Source organism: Chaetodon trifascialis, chromosome 11 (assembly GCF_039877785.1).
Source record: "Chaetodon trifascialis isolate fChaTrf1 chromosome 11, fChaTrf1.hap1, whole genome shotgun sequence".
Classification (NCBI taxonomy): Eukaryota; Metazoa; Chordata; class Actinopteri; order Chaetodontiformes; family Chaetodontidae; genus Chaetodon; species Chaetodon trifascialis.
Window position 1 is genome coordinate 17,929,454 of NC_092066.1, and position 15,602 is coordinate 17,945,055.

At 41.2% G+C, this 15,602-nt stretch overlaps 2 protein-coding genes across 2 annotated transcripts; both read right to left on the reverse strand.

The window, feature by feature from the left end:
- Positions 1–16: 16 nt before the first annotated feature.
- LOC139338825 (complement factor H-related protein 1-like) lies at positions 17–4,185 on the reverse strand. The gene is made up of 6 exons (XM_070974099.1): positions 4,094–4,185; positions 3,814–4,005; positions 2,905–3,084; positions 2,556–2,747; positions 2,181–2,207; positions 17–36 (listed from the first exon to the last, which is right to left on the reverse strand). The coding sequence occupies exons 1-6, from the start codon at positions 4,149–4,151 to the stop codon at positions 17–19; spliced, it is 669 nt and encodes a 222-aa protein (XP_070830200.1). The 5' UTR covers positions 4,152–4,185.
- A 1,770-nt stretch (positions 4,186–5,955) lies between these two features.
- LOC139338826 (complement factor H-related protein 2-like) lies at positions 5,956–13,868 on the reverse strand. The gene is made up of 11 exons (XM_070974100.1): positions 13,798–13,868; positions 13,518–13,709; positions 12,948–13,127; positions 12,623–12,814; positions 9,693–9,796; positions 8,964–9,062; positions 8,740–8,860; positions 7,326–7,382; positions 6,327–6,488; positions 6,062–6,226; positions 5,956–5,969 (listed from the first exon to the last, which is right to left on the reverse strand). Exons 1-11 carry the CDS (start codon positions 13,853–13,855, stop codon positions 5,956–5,958), a joined length of 1,344 nt encoding a protein of 447 aa, XP_070830201.1. The 5' UTR covers positions 13,856–13,868.
- Positions 13,869–15,602: the final 1,734 nt, after the last annotated feature.

Consider the following 15,602-nt stretch of genomic DNA (forward strand, 5'->3'; position numbering starts at 1 on the left):
CTGGCCTGTCCGGGATCTACCCCATCACCTGTGGCCCTGAATAGGATAAGCATGTGTGTTATATTCCAGGGACGAATTCCAAAAACACAAACCCTCTGCAGACACTTGCAAAAAGATTAGAGCTGGAATTCCACTTGAAGACTTTATTCAGGCCAGTGTACCAAATACAGCACATTTATCTGTTGTTCTTTTTTGCAGCTCTGAACATACAGACAAACACTTTGCTCCTATGTTATGCAGGCATTCATCGGACAACATGACAAGCCAGAAATAGTTTGTGGTGTGACAGCGTAATTGTAACTTAGTCGCTTCTCAGAAGGTTCCAGGCTGCTCAGTGGCGAGCAGATCCAAAGGCAGCAGTATCGTCCCCTTGGTGATACAGCCTTAGCAAGTTTTCTAGTCGCAAGACAAGTTTTTACAAACAAAAACAGAGTGAAATGTAAGAAAAATAAAGTGAAATATGAACACAATGTAAATAATAATTGAACAAACTGCAGTAGTGCCTCGTGTGAGATGAAAGAGAACATCAATATGTGTGTTTCTCTAAAAAGGTAGATTGAAGAGTATCTTACCGTTTTATGCTCCCACCAATTACAACCTGAAAACAATCGCATGCAGGCAGAGCAGTGAATATGTGGAGCAGCTCATTGATTCTCACAGGGAGGTGAGATATGTCTGATTTACTTCATGTCTGCAGGCTTTTCACTGTTTTCAGTGAGTGTTCTTGTTTTGTTCATTGAACTAACTGTAGAGGAATATTACAGTGCCTTTAAAACCACTGTGCATGGTGCAGAAGTTTACAGTATGTTGAATCAGCTTGTGGGTACATGTACTGCATGTGTTGCATAGCTGGGTGCTTCAACACTTGCTTCTTTTCTTTGGCGCAAACAAACAAAAAAAAAAACCTTCAATGGCCAACACCTTAAAGGAGAGCTCCACTTCTTCACACTTCAAGTCTGTTGACAGGTCTTGGGGAGTAATACCGCATATGTGGACAATAAAAGTTGAACAAAGCTACAAGGGAGAGCTGTGGGAAATCTGATGAATGTCACTTGGATCAGTGTCAGTTGGACCTGATGACTACAAGTTTAAAGATGACAAAAGAAATTAGAAAGAAGTGAGCAAACCAGACCTCCTCATGGAGCTAAAGGCTCCAGGCTGCATTGGCCACTACAAGCATAATACACCAAAATCACTGCTGTTGACAGTTGAGTGTCTTAGCTCAGCAACAGCTGGCCTGGCTCCATCCTAAGGTGACACAGTTCCCCTATCAGCATCCCTAAATGTTGTTAATTAACACCCTATATCTCATATATCTCTTATATCTCACACCAGTGTTTAAACTGACAGCCCACTATCTGCAAAACTGACCAGTAGCTCATTAGCACACACAGTACAGCTTAGCTGACAGATGGAAAAACAGTGTTGAAAAATCTGCTGTATTTCTTTCAGTGACATATTAATAAGTGAGCTCAAAGTGATACTTACATTTGGAAATCCATATTATTCCATCTGTGCACTGGCACATAGAGTAATGCTCCACCCACCAGTGGTCCTGTTCAACACATTCCAGCTTCACTTTCTCACCGTCTTTTATATATTTAACCCCAACAGGTTTTAAGTGAGAATGTGTGTCAGTGTTCACAGGACAGAAAGCGGCTGCACAAAGGAAACAACAGAGACTGTGTTAACTTTTCCAGCCAACCGTCTTTGATGGACTTTTACAATTGGCTTGTTTTTACCTTTGCAGGTGGGGATTTGTGACCACATGCCGTCGCTGTAACACACCACCTTGTCTGGACCCATCCGTTTGTAAAAAACATTGCATTGGTACTTCAAATACATGTCACCAGTATCCACAACATCACCGTTAGAAATTCTGGGAGGTTTTCCACAGTTGCTGACTGAAATAGAAAAGTAAAAAGGTCTCTGGAAACAAAGATTTCATGCAAAATTTCACCGCACATTTTGATTTCCTCAGCCTTTTCCCAGCTGCCTCACTGATGGACCCGATCTAACCTCAAACCCCACAATCAGGTTAATGATGACAGCCAGTGAAATAGATAATTTTTTTCCCAAGTAACCCAGTAAAAGAGAAGTTACCTGATATACATGATGTAAAAGGAAAAATTCATCTATTTATTTACTTGCAATGATTTGATGTTCAGTCCCTCTCTCACTTGTCTGTCTGGAGCTGCTGGCAGATCCTGTAAGGAACAGTGGACACATCGGTCAGTATCGTACTGGGAAGTTGTTTTTATTTGCATCTGAACATTTTTCCCATCATTGAACTGAACGGGAAGTTGCATTAAATCTTTGCAGGTCACTTGATCCATAGTTGATATAGAGTTATTGATTACAGCAGCTTTAAGAGTAACCAAAGTCATCAGCGTTACAACCTACCGTCAAGAAACCGTTTTCTGAATAAGTTTTGTAGGGAAACATAATTGCTGGATTGTGTTTCTTCAAGTGACGTGATTGATACGAAAATATTGATTAGTAGCTTCAGTGCCAGTGTTTTTATCACTGTATATCATAGCAGACTGTCCACTTACTGCATGTCGGGCCTTCAGACCAGGTTCCAGATGAGCAAACGATGACTTTTCCACGGTCTCCTCCGTCTGCAGTATATCCATCTTCGCATTCATACTGCACGTGTGCAGATAGATCAAACAGCTCCTGGTATTCCTCATGAATGATGACTGCATGGGGGATTTCAGGGGGCTCACCACATGCATCAGTACTTTCTGTAAATAAGACAATGAATCATGGCCAGGAACAGGAAAAGGTGTCTGGATGGATAACTTCTTGATTGTTGTATTTGGTGCAATGGGTTTAAGATTAAGACAGTGGTGTTTTTCTGCTCACTGTTATCATTTGTTTGTTTGCATCTGGCAGACTTACTCTCACAGACTGGCGTAGGGGACCACGTTCCATTTCTGCATTCAGCCGTGGCATCTGAGGCTTTGTATTGATATCCTTGGTTACATGTTATGCGTATTATGTTTCCCTCCTCATACCATCCCTTTTTCTTCTCAATGTATTTTGCATTGGGGACAGCTGGTGGAAGACAGGCCTTTTCATCTGAGGGGGGAAAGAACAGGACAACATTTTCAGACTTCACAGAACAGCTTTTATGAATGTTTAATAACGACACTTTACAACATTAAGATCCACTGACTGTTCATCACAGGTTTCAAGTTGTGAATGGTTCAGTTTAAGAGTGATCTTCTCAGGTTCATGTGAATAATTTTAGACGCCTAAAGACATTACACTATACACATTCGCAATAAAAAAAAAGCAAAGCTAAGAAAAAAAAGAAACATTGTGTGTAACAGAATTCTGTTTTATTTATTCATTTTTTTCTAATTTCCCCTGGTGACCCCATGGATTCCTCCTGTTACCACTTGTGGGGTCCCGTTCAAAGCTAGTATAATATCTGTAAATGTCATTATGAAGCGTTATAGACAGTAATAATGTACAGAAGGGCAAGCATTTGTTACAGGTGTGATTTGCATTTTTGCCTGTGTAGTGAATGTGCTTGAATTAATTTGTAGACAATCTAAGTCTTCCTTTCTGTGTGAGCATCTGATTTCAGGAATTTTTTACAGCCCTGTAGAATTCTTTTAAAATGTAGCATCTAAAATGAGCAGCACCATCACGCACAATTGTTAAATGCCATTTTTATTCAATTTCTAGACTAATTTGATGTGATTATTGTCTTTACATTGACATCATTCAATAGCAGCTGACACCCTAAAGGATTCAAAGCAACTTCAGACAATCCTGTAGAGATATGTATGAAACACTTACCTATACATTGTGGTTCATGAGACCATTTGCCATTCTGACATGTGCTTGTTGCCCACCAACCCTCCACGACTGGTTTATGTCCATTTTCACAGGCATAAGTGAGCTTGGTTTCATGAGCATAAGTTTCATGTTCGGGGACAAAATAACCACCATTCAGTGTGGGAGCAGGACAAGGCAGAGCTGCACTTTGTGCTGAAATACAACGATAAACAAAGTACACATTAAACACACATTTAACAAATTACAATGTCTCAAAAGTGACGCTGGTCAGCGTTCTTACCGTGCAGCACTCCTGGAAACCAAAGCAGGAGAACAAATCTGAGACATGTCAGCCACATTTTGTCAAGAATTAGATCAACACGACAAAGCAGAGTGAAGAGCCCAGCTCACATCTGGACCAGTTAATAATTGTCCAGGGCATTTCCTGAAAAGGACTATGAAGTTAAGAAACAGTAAACATCAGGCTGAATCACTGTCACTGCTCGGAAGCCAACACACACACACACACACACACACACACACACACACACACACACACACACACACACACACACACACACACACACACACACACACACACACACACACACGGCTTCATGTACTGCAGTCAGATCAGTCACATTGTGCAACACCATCTTGGTGCTGCTTATCACACATGTAAACACAGTACACAGATCAGTGTTGTGCACAGCAGTTGCTACATTTCTCATCATTTTTCCTCCACTTTGGTCCACACCAAACATCATGCAGCAGTGTACGCTGAGAGTTAACAATATTCTCTAAAACACTGCTCTTGTTGTTTCACATTTGTTCATTTGTTTAAGAAATACCCCAAATGATTGATTTGATTTCCAGTTGATGGTCCAGACTGCTGTGATCAGAGGTCAGCGTCCAGAGCACAGCCACACCAAAGGACAGACTTTAGACAGAGGTGGAGTTCTGTTATAGATGTATTTAATTATCAAGCTCATGTTCCATGTTAGCTCTTATAGGATGGGATATTTAGCTTGCTGTCAAACAGTTTGTTTTTGAATTCTAGCTCAAACACTGATTGCTATCTGCTGGGTCCTCATGTGCTCTGCATGATCTTATTCAGTCCTGAAAGCAGCCTTTTTCACAGAGGACATGTTGGCATGTAGGAGACAGATGGGTGTAAATAATAATATGAATGCTGGTGTTGCTGATTCAGTCTGATGGTCCTGGAGCTGAAAGTTGCAAGAAATCTTTGTAGAGCTGACAGAAACTACAGAGTCTGTGATAATTGATAACATGCTGGGTGATAACTGTTCTAAACAGTTTGTGGACAAAATGACACAAAGGTCTGCGGTGAGGTTTCTGGCAAACATTTTATTCAGACTGCTGAAGAGGCCACATAGATGTTATTCGTGCATTAAGAGTTCCAGTTATAAAGACACAATCAGCTCCAGCAACGTGTGTATGTATTTTCCATTAAAATGAAACAAATCAAATACAAATGTGACCAAAAAAACAGTCTTTGTTGTCAGTCCAGCAGGAGCTCCTCTGCTCAGCTCCACTGGCAATATCCCTGGTTAGAACGGAGACAACAAGCAACAAAGTTAACAGTTAATCAGTTAATGTAAAAGTGCTGAATGAAATCTGTTATCCAACATGAAATACACAAAACATTTTCATACTAATGTAGTTCTTTGAAAAGTAAATGAAAGTCTAACACTTACATATCGATGGTAGTCATATGGACAACCTAAAAAGAATCCATTGACAGCAGTCAGTATTTCAGCAGGAGATTTCATTCACACAAACTTTTGTTGCTGAGGTCTAATTCACCTCATTTCCTCTTGGCTGCACCTCCTGAGCAAAATATATTCTGTTCTTAAAGGCCTTGACTCTTTGTCAGGGTTTGTTTATGTTGATTTGTGTTGGTGTTATGAGGCATTTTACTCATCATAAACTGCACTTTGTCTGGACCTAACATGGTGAAGCATTGGTGGGCTGGTGGTGGTGTTGGAGGATAAAGGGGAAAAAACATGCTTTATAATGTGAAAGGTGGGAGGACCAGCAATAGAGGGATTCCAGAAGCTGGCTGGTGTGGTGGACACAGAGACTTTGTAAAGTGGGAAAAGTTTGGCTTTATTGCCGATCTCATGAAAAAGAAAGCTGTTGTCATCGAGAGCACGCTGCAAGAGGGCGACTGTCCAGAGGACAGAAAAGGCAGAAACTAAAAGCATTGTGGCAAATTGAAATGTGAAGAGCTTACTCATATACTTACAACTTGAGAAAGATATTCTTCCATTAATGCAGCGAAAGACTCTGTAATAATTCTGGTACCCGGTACACCAAAAACTCTTTTGCTCTCCTTCCTTTAGATATTCATTGGCAGGAATTCTAATATTGTACCCAGCATATTGAGCAGGATCCAGGACACAGAACGCTTCTGCAAAAAAATCAACAGAAAAGAAAATATATATGATTATTTGACTGATATCTTTGATAGAGTTTTGGATTGAAAAATAATGATATTGACTAGTTAATACCTTTGCAGACGGGCAGTTCTGACCAGCTGCCATCGCTGTGACACACCACAGTGTCTGAACCGACTTGTGTGTAAAAAGCATTACATTTGTATTTCAAAGACATTAGATCTGTTTGCACAACAACACCATTTGGAACCACTGGGTGATCTCCACAGTTCCTGACTGAAAGAAAAGAGTGGTTATTTAACAGTCACAGTATCCCAGTGAATGAGTGATCACAGCAGCAACATCACAGCTTATTGTAATAAAATGAACATGATGAAATCTACCTTATTTTGCTTATCGAAACATCCCTGACTGGCTTTACAAACAGATTTTATCCTTGTTTTTTTCTCCCATGTTTAATGCCTAATTGACTGCACTGTAGTCTTTAATACCAGCAAATGACTTTAAAATCACCTCTGCTGTGATTGCTATATGGGTCTGATGTCTGATGATGTAGTGCTGCACTGCCACTTTTTGGCTTGTTATAATATTTTATTTTGAGAGGCTTATTTTGAAGTTACAGTTAAGTGTTTTTCTGTATTTTTCCTCTGTAGTTTTCACGGTGCGACACAAGTAAATGTGAATACAGACACCTGTCAAGAGGACGCTACAATACCACCTGACCTCACCTGCTGCCTCTTATCTGGCAGCCATGAGCTTCACAGGGAGGATGTAACACACACATAATAAACACTATTTCTCCCACATGCTACCCTTTCCCATGCAGGCACCACAACCAATCAGCAGGAGTCATTAGTGCAGTGAGAAAGACATCATCCCTCCCTGGCACTTCCAATCCAGAGATACCACTGCTTAGAGCCAAAACTTTCAGTAAGGCTGTACTGAAATGATACAGATTTCTTCATAATGACTACTGGCTCTAAATTTGGCTTTTTAATACAGTAGCCAGTCAGCAAGTGAAGAAATATTTGAGAAGTTACACCAAGTAAATACATGAAAAAACACAAGCTAACGTATGCAATGTGAATGAAACAATGAATCTGTATGATTTACTTGATATGAACGGAGGACCGCTTTCTCTCCCATTTGAGTCAAAGGTGGCAGAAGATCCTGTAAGATAAAGAACAGATAAAGGTCGGTTTCCAGAACTGAAGACACATCAGTCAGTATCATTTTGAGATGTTCGGCATCCATTTTTTTCTGAATGTTTTTATGCCAGCAATTCTTCATGCTTTTTGAAAATTGAAGACTGAAAATTGTAATTTAAATTAAACTTTCAATCAATGATTATGAAATATCCTCTAGAATACAGTTTGTTTCCACAAATTCTACAGAGTTGTGTCCTGCTGTTAGATGTACCTCTACCATGTCCAGTACCCGGCCTGCTACCTCTACAGGACATATACAGTATATATTGCATTCTATAGAGGGATTGGAGAGATAAATTGCTACACATGCATATCCAATACTCCAATTGCAGATTGTGTCCCAGTGCCAACAGATGAAGTGTGATGTCCACCTGTTCCACCCACTGTGGATCCACCATGTCCAGTGCCTGGTCTGGTATCTCTGTCTAACAGGAAGAGAGAAAACTCATGAGACATATACAGTACTGATTCTAGAAAGGGAATGGATTGGAGAGATAAATGGATACTTATGCATATCCAGTATTCCACCTGCAGGTTGTGTCCCACTGCCAACAGATGAAGTGTGTCGTCCACCTGCTCCACCAACTGTGGATCCACCATGTCCAGTACCTGGTCTGGTTTCTCTGCCTAAATGGAAATTAATTACAATAATAATAATAAAATGACAAGATATTAGAAATGTTCTATAGAGTGTTTTTTTTTAAATGGATATACTGTTTAGTAGGATTCCTCCCTCATTCCTAGTGTTTCTACTGCCTCTGATTCACAATACACAATCTAGCCAGCCCCACACCATTGCTCCAGATTTCCACCACTAGCTAATCTTATAATAAATTAGTCTTGGTTGAACTTTTACATAGTCTGAGTTCTTCTTTTGGGTCTTGAGGAATTAACAGAATGACCTGGCCAAATGGGCCCTGAAGACCAGGGAACAAACAACATGTAACACGCCATATCCAAACAAGGAATCTTCCTTGGACACCATGAGCAGTTTCTCGGCACACTCTCCGATAATACTCAAATCATGGGAACAGTATCATTTTGAGATGTTCAGCATCCATTTTTTTCTGAATGTTTTTATGCCAGCAATTCTTCATGCTTTTTGGAAATTGAAGACTGAAAATTGTAATTTAAATTAAACTTTCAATCAATGATTATGAAATATCCTCTAGAATACAGTTTGTTTCCACAAATTCTACAGAGTTGTGTCCTGCTGCTAGATGTACCTCTACCATGCCCAGTACCCGGCCTGCTACCTCTACAGGACATATACAGTATATATTGCATTCTATAGAGGGACTGGAGAGACAAATTTCTACTCATGCATATCCAATACTCCAATTGCAGATTGTGTCCCAGTGCCAACAGATGAAGTGTGATGTCCACCTGTTCCACCCACTGTGGATCCGCCATGTCCAGTGCCTGGTCTGGTTTCTCTGTCTAACAGGGGGAGAGAAAACTCATGAGACATATACAGTACTGATTCTAGAAAGGGAATGGATTGGAGAGATAAATGGATACTCATGCATATCCAGTATTCCACCTGCAGGTTGTGTCCCAGTGCCAACAGATGAAGTGTGTCGTCCACCTGCTCCACCAACTGTGGATCCGCCATGTCCAGTACCTGGTCTGGTTTCTCTGTCTAACAGGAAGAGAGAAAACTCATGAGACATATACAGTACTGATTCTAGAAAGGGAATGGATTGGAGAGATAAATGGATACTCATGCATATCCAGTATTCCACCTGCAGGTTGTGTCCCACTGCCAACAGATGAAGTGTGTTGTCCACCTGCTCCACCAACTGTGGATCCACCATGTCCAGTACCTGGTCTGGTTTCTCTGCCTAAATGGAAATTAATTACAATAATAATAATAAAATAACAAGATATTAGAAATGTTCTATAGAGTGTTTTTTTTAAATGGATATACTGTTTAGTAGGATTCCTCCCTCATTCCTAGTGTTTCTACTGCCTCTGATTCACAATACACAATCTAGCCAGCCCCACACCATTGCTCCATATTTCCACCACTAGCTACTCTTATAATAAATTAGTCTTGGTTGAACTTTTACATGGTCTGAGTTCTTCTTTTGGGTCTTGAGGAATTAACAGAATGACCTGGCCAAATGGGTCCTGGAGACCAGGGAACAAACAACATGTAACACGCCATATCCAAACAAGGAATCTTCCTTGGACACCATGAGCAGTTTCTCGGCACACTCTCCGACAATACTCAAATCATGGGAACTCATATCACACTTAATGAACTCACTCTGTCTATTACCATCTCTAATAGCTCCCTCAGCCTCTTCAATGTCCCTGCTTGCCACAGCCATTCAACCACACCAACCATCTGCATTACCACCTGCACCCACGCTGGTAAGAGAGTCATATTTCACGGGCCATGAGCTTTTCACTGGTGATTTTGAAAAATGCTGCAGGTTCCTACTACAGTGCTGTATGGTTGTCAATCAGCAGCCATTAACTATTGGACCATAGGGATTGAGATGTCTTGCTGATTACTCTATGGATTTTAGGGTGCTGGCAATGCATTCCCATTGGAATGACGAGGCTCTGCAGGGGGTGTCCATTAAATGCCTGAGTGAACAATTGAAAGACAAAATTACTTCACATGATGAACTCAACATCAATCTCTTGTCTCCCTAGCTATCAAGCTAGATAACTGCCTGCAAGAATGGTGTTATGAAAAAGTCGGTAAGACACACCAGTCATCATCCACCTCCTGGACCTCCATTTTCCCTTCCACTATTAAGAATCTAGCCTCTCTTTGGTACCTTAAAGCTACACAATGCCCAATTCGTCTGCTGCGAGAGCTTCAAGTTGGAGACTCTTTTGTCACTCACATTCTTTGTACTCTCCTTTGTTTCTTGCAAACCTGCAGACCTCACTTTCTCTCAGGTCAAGAATTTCTTAACTTATGCCCCCTTTCTGGTCTAGTCAGACCTCACTCGCAAATTCTTCGTAGGAGTAGGTGCACTTGACACTGGAGTGGGGGCTCTACTCTTTCAGCACTAGATCAAAATCTCCATCACTGTGAATTTTTCCATTCCCACTAGCTGTCACCAACAGAATGACAGATTGAAACTGGCCATTTTTCAGTTGTTTCAACCCTACCTTTATTGATCACCCACGATCCCAAAATACCAAACCAGATGCTCTTTCATTGCAAGCACACCTCTGAGGACCCATGTTTGGAAGGTGGTTCTCCCCTTGTCCTGTGTAGTAGCAGCAGTAACTTGGGAAATCGAGTCATTGATGAGAGAGGCCCAAAAGTCTCAACCTGATCCAGGCAGTGGGCCTCCTGTCTCTTTGTTCCCAACTGTGTTCATTGACAGGTTCTGCAATGGGCTCACACTTCCTGTTACACTTGTCACCCTGGAATCAATCAATCAGGTCTGCTGCAGATTGTTTCTCTCTGGGTTACCTGCACCTCTGCTGCTGCTGCCAAGTCTGGAGGGACACTCGAGCTGCTCTATGAAGAACTGCTGATGCTAATAAACTTGGCCAAGTAACACCAGACCCCATACAATCGTCCAAGAAGATTGACTGCAAGAATCTCTAGCCTTGCTTTATTAGCCCCTTTTTGGTGGGAAGTGTGATTAACAGATCTGCAGTCAAGTTTAAGTTGTCTAATACTATGAGCATCCACCCAGTATTCTGTGTGTCTCAGCTCAAACCAGTTCCTTCCAGTCTTCTATGCTCTGCTTCTGACCCACATTCCTCCTGCGTTGAAATTGACAAACATCCTTTATTCACAGTCAGACCTCTGAATTACATACGCTGATGGGATAGAGGACTGCAGCACTAGTTGACTGGGAAAGTTATGGCCCAGAGGAGTGGTCGTGGGTACCCCTCTCATTCAGGATACTCAGATGGTCATGGATTTCCATGACCATCTGAGTATCCTGGACATGACCGGCTCTCTTAAAGAGCCGGAATTCCCATCACTAGGTCTAGCAAGATTCCTCCCTCACCCCTAGTGTTTTTGCTGTTTTCCGCTACATAGTGTGTCCTGCTTCTCTCTGTTTGTGTGTATGGGTGTGTCTGTTTCAATCAGGGCATGGTCACCTAGTTTACTACTCACCTGTATACCTGCTGCCAATCCACTCATCAACTTCACCTATAGCCTGCAGTATGTAAACCCTGGTCCTTTATTCTCCTCTTTGCAAGATCATATATGTGTGTGTCACAGTGATGCTATGTTCAGCCAACTCTCATGGTTCTATGCAATCTCCTCTTGCTCTCTTTGAATCTGCCTTATCCTGTTTTGCCAGTGTTTTAGGTCCATTGTCTCCAGCCTGCCTGATTTCTCTGGTGTGCCCTCATCCTTGTCAGTCTTCTTCCTGAAGATTCCAGCCACTGCCTGGCCTGTTCTGCTGTTTGCCTCTGATTCACAATAAACAACCACGGCAGCCAACTCTTGGTTGAACTTTTACATGATCTCCAAGCCTGAGCTCTACTTTTCTGTCCCGAATGATTATCTAAAACATAATATGTACTAATTCATAATACAGCTATAATACAAATCAGTAAGCTACCTCCACCTGTAGGTTGTGTTCCCCTGGCAGTTGATGTAACGCGTCCCCCACCGGTTCCCACCTCTGCAGAACCACCTTGTCCAGTACCTGGTCTGGTCATTCTGCCTGAGTGGAAAAACATTAGGTATACAAAAGGTATACTTCTGAGAGATATTTGATATAAGGGATTTTCCACAAATTATAAAATGTTCAGTTGTAGTTGGCAGAGAGAACCAAATTTCTATTTCAGGCTGAGTGCAGAGTATGCCAGGGTACATCACGGATTTTTCCCAAATACACAAAACCCCACAAAATAAAAGTTACTGACATGCTTCTTACCTTGCACCTTAGCTTAAGCTAGTAAGCTAGGTGTGCTAATGTTTGAGGTATGACTTTTGTCATTTTTGGTTTTGGAAAGATGGATAAAAGACATGTTTCAAACTTTACATACAGAGTATCATTCTGATTACAGCCCCATGCACACCGTTTCGCATGTGGAGAAATCCAAAGATTGACAGGCCTGTCATGCTTAGTTATGGTTTCTACCTCTAGCTGTGGTTGGAAAATCACTGTTCAGGAGGGTTCAATGAACAGTCAATAATTTCTCTCACATTCAATGAAAAATATTTGTACCACTGCCTATCTCAGAACACTGTCCACTTACTGCATGTTGGGCCTTCAGTCCAGGATCCAGCCATGCAAAAGACGTTTTTTTTGTCGTTTCCTCCCTTTACAGTATATCCATCTTCACATTCATACTTCACTTCTGAATCTGGGGCAAACAGTTTCTGGTATCCATGACTAATGATGACAGCATGATTGATTTTAGGGGGCTCACCGCATACGCTGATACTTTCTGTAAAAATAAACACATTTGCCATGAGTAGGTACAGAAAAGGTGCTCACATGAGTGGTTACTTGGTTCTGGCTATCATTCTCGTCCCTGCTAGTTTTACAGCTTACAGGTACAGAACATCTGACAGACTTACTCTCACAGGCTGGCACAGAGGTCCATGTTCCATTTTCACATATAGCTGTGGCATCATTGCCTTTGTGTTCATATCCTTTGTCACATGTTATCCTAACTGTATCTCCAGCTTTATACCAACCATTTGGGTTTTCTGTGATTTTTGCATTGGATATCTCTGGTGGAATGCACGCATTTTCATCTGAGGAGAAAAAAAAAAACAGTTGTGTTGACCATCGACAGCTTTGGAGTTTTCGTTTTACCATGTATGCTGCAATTATTTGCTTATTACAAACAGAGACCATACCAATTAAATTCTTATATATCAAGATACTGTAGATAGGCTCAACACTGAACACATTTATTTGTAAATGTGATAACATTTAACTTGACTTTTTACCCCACAGTCATACAGTGACAAGTGGCTGACTTCACCCTTTTGCTTTATCTAAACATCCAATATAAATGAGGTTTTCCAAGGGGGAGAGAAAACCCATGAAACATGAAATGTGACAAACAGTTTAAGCTGGAAAACACGTTTGAAGGATTTCAGCATTCAAACAAACCAGTGTACATATTATAGAACACTTACCTATACATTGTGGTTCATGAGACCATTTGCCATTCTGACATGTGCTTGTTGCCCACCAACCCTCCACGACTGGTTTATGTCCATTTTCACAGGCATAAGTGAGCTTGGTTTCATGAGCATAAGTTTCATGTTCGGGGACAAAATAACCACCATTCAGTGTGGGAGCAGGACAAGGCAGAGCTGCACTTTGTGCTGAAATACAACGATAAACAAAGTACACATTAAACACACATTTAACAAATTACAATGTCTCAAAAGTGACGCTGGTCAGCGTTCTTACCGTGCAGCACTCCTGGAAACCAAAGCAGGAGAACAAATCTGAGACATGTCAGCCACATTTTGTCAAGAATTAGATCAACACGACAAAGCAGAGTGAAGAGCCCAGCTCACATCTGGACCAGTTAATAATTATAGAGGGCATTTCCTGAAAAGGACTATGAAGTTAAGAAACAGTAAACATCAGGCTGAATCACTGTGAGCAAGCTGCTGCTCGGAAGCCAACACACACACACACACACACACACACACACACACACACACACACATACACACACACATACACACACACACACACACACACACACACACACACACACACACACACACACACACACACACACGGCTTCATGTACTGCAGTCAGATCAGTCACATTGTGCAACACCATCTTGGTGCTGCTTATCACACATGTAAACACAGTACACAGATCAGTGTTGTGCACAGCAGTTGCTACATTTCTCATCATTTTTCCTCCACTTTGGTCCACACCAAACATCATGCAGCAGTGTACGCTGAGAGTTAACAATATTCTCTAAAACACTCCTCTTGTTGTTTCACATTTGTTCATTTGTTTAAGAAATACCCCAAATGATTGATTTGATTTCCAGTTGATGGTCCAGACTGCTGTGATCAGAGGTCAGCGTCCAGAGCACAGCCACACCAAAGGACAGACTTTAGACAGAGGTGGAGTTCTGTTATAGATGCATTTAATTATCAAGCTCATGTTCCATGTTAGCTCTTATAGGATGGGATATTTAGCTTGCTGTCAAACAGTTTGTTTTTGAATTCTAGCTCAAACACTGATTGCTATCTGCTGGGTCCTCATGTGCTCTGCATGATCTTATTCAGTCCTGAAAGCAGCCTTTTTCACAGAGGACATGTTGGCATGTAGGAGACAGATGGGTGTAAATAATAATATGAATGCTGGTGTTGCTGATTCAGTCTGATGGTCCTGGAGCTGAAAGTTGCAAGAAATCTTTGTAGAGCTGACAGAAACTACAGAGTCTGTGATAATTGATAACATGCTGGGTGATAACTGTTCTAAACAGTTTGTGGACAAAATGACACAAAGGTCTGCGGTGAGGTTTCTGGCAAACATTTTATTCAGACTGCTGAAGAGGCCACATAGATGTTATTCGTGCATTAAGAGTTCCAGTTATAAAGACACAATCAGCTCCAGCAACGTGTGTATGTATTTTCCATTAAAATGAAACAAATCAAATACAAATGTGACCAAAAACCAGTCTTTGTTGTCAGTCCAGCAGGAGCTCCTCTGCTCAGCTCCACTGGCAATATCCCTGGTTAGAACAGAGACAACAAGCAACAAAGTTAACAGTTAATCAGTTAATGTAAAAGTGCTGAATGAAATCTGTTATCCAACATGAAATACACAAAACATTTTCATACTAACGTAATTCTTTGAAAAGTAAATGAAAGTCTAACACTTACATATCGATGGTAGTAATCTGAACAACCTAAAAAGAATCCATTGACAGCAGTCAGTATTTCAGCAGGAGATTTCATTCACACAAACTTTTGTTGCTGAGGTCTAATTCACCTCATTTCCTCTTGGCTGCACCTCCTGAGCAAAATATATTCTGTTCTTAAAGGCCTTGACTCTTTGTCAGGGTTTGTTTATGTTGATTTGTGTTGGTGTTATGAGGCATTTTACTCATCATAAACTGCACTTTGTCTGGACCTAACATGGTGAAGCATTGGTGGGCTGGTGGTGGTGATGGAGGATAAAGGGGAAAAAACATGCTTTGTAATGTGAAAGGTGGGAGGACCAGCAATAGAGGGATTCCAGA

What these genes read in the sequence shown, in the direction of transcription:
- LOC139338826 (XM_070974100.1), bottom strand. Translation starts at nt 13,855, where the DNA reads ATGTGGCTGACATGTCTCAGATTTGTTCTCCTGCTTTGGTTTCCAGGA. An exon ending in GTTTCCAGGAGTGCTGCACG is followed by an intron (nt 13,710 to 13,797) that starts GTAAGAACGCTG and finishes GTTGTATTTCAG; the next exon opens with CACAAAGTGCAGCTCTGCCT. An exon ending in TAGAGATGGTAATAGACAGA is followed by an intron (nt 9,063 to 9,692) that starts GTGAGTTCATTA and finishes TCTTCCTGTTAG; the next exon opens with ACAGAGAAACCAGACCAGGT.
- LOC139338825 (XM_070974099.1), bottom strand. Translation starts at nt 4,151, where the DNA reads ATGTGGCTGACATGTCTCAGATTTGTTCTCCTGCTTTGGTTTCCAGGA. An exon ending in GTTTCCAGGAGTGCTGCACG is followed by an intron (nt 4,006 to 4,093) that starts GTAAGAACGCTG and finishes GTTGTATTTCAG; the next exon opens with CACAAAGTGCAGCTCTGCCT. An exon ending in TCATGAACCACAATGTATAG is followed by an intron (nt 3,085 to 3,813) that starts GTAAGTGTTTCA and finishes TTCCCCCCTCAG; the next exon opens with ATGAAAAGGCCTGTCTTCCA.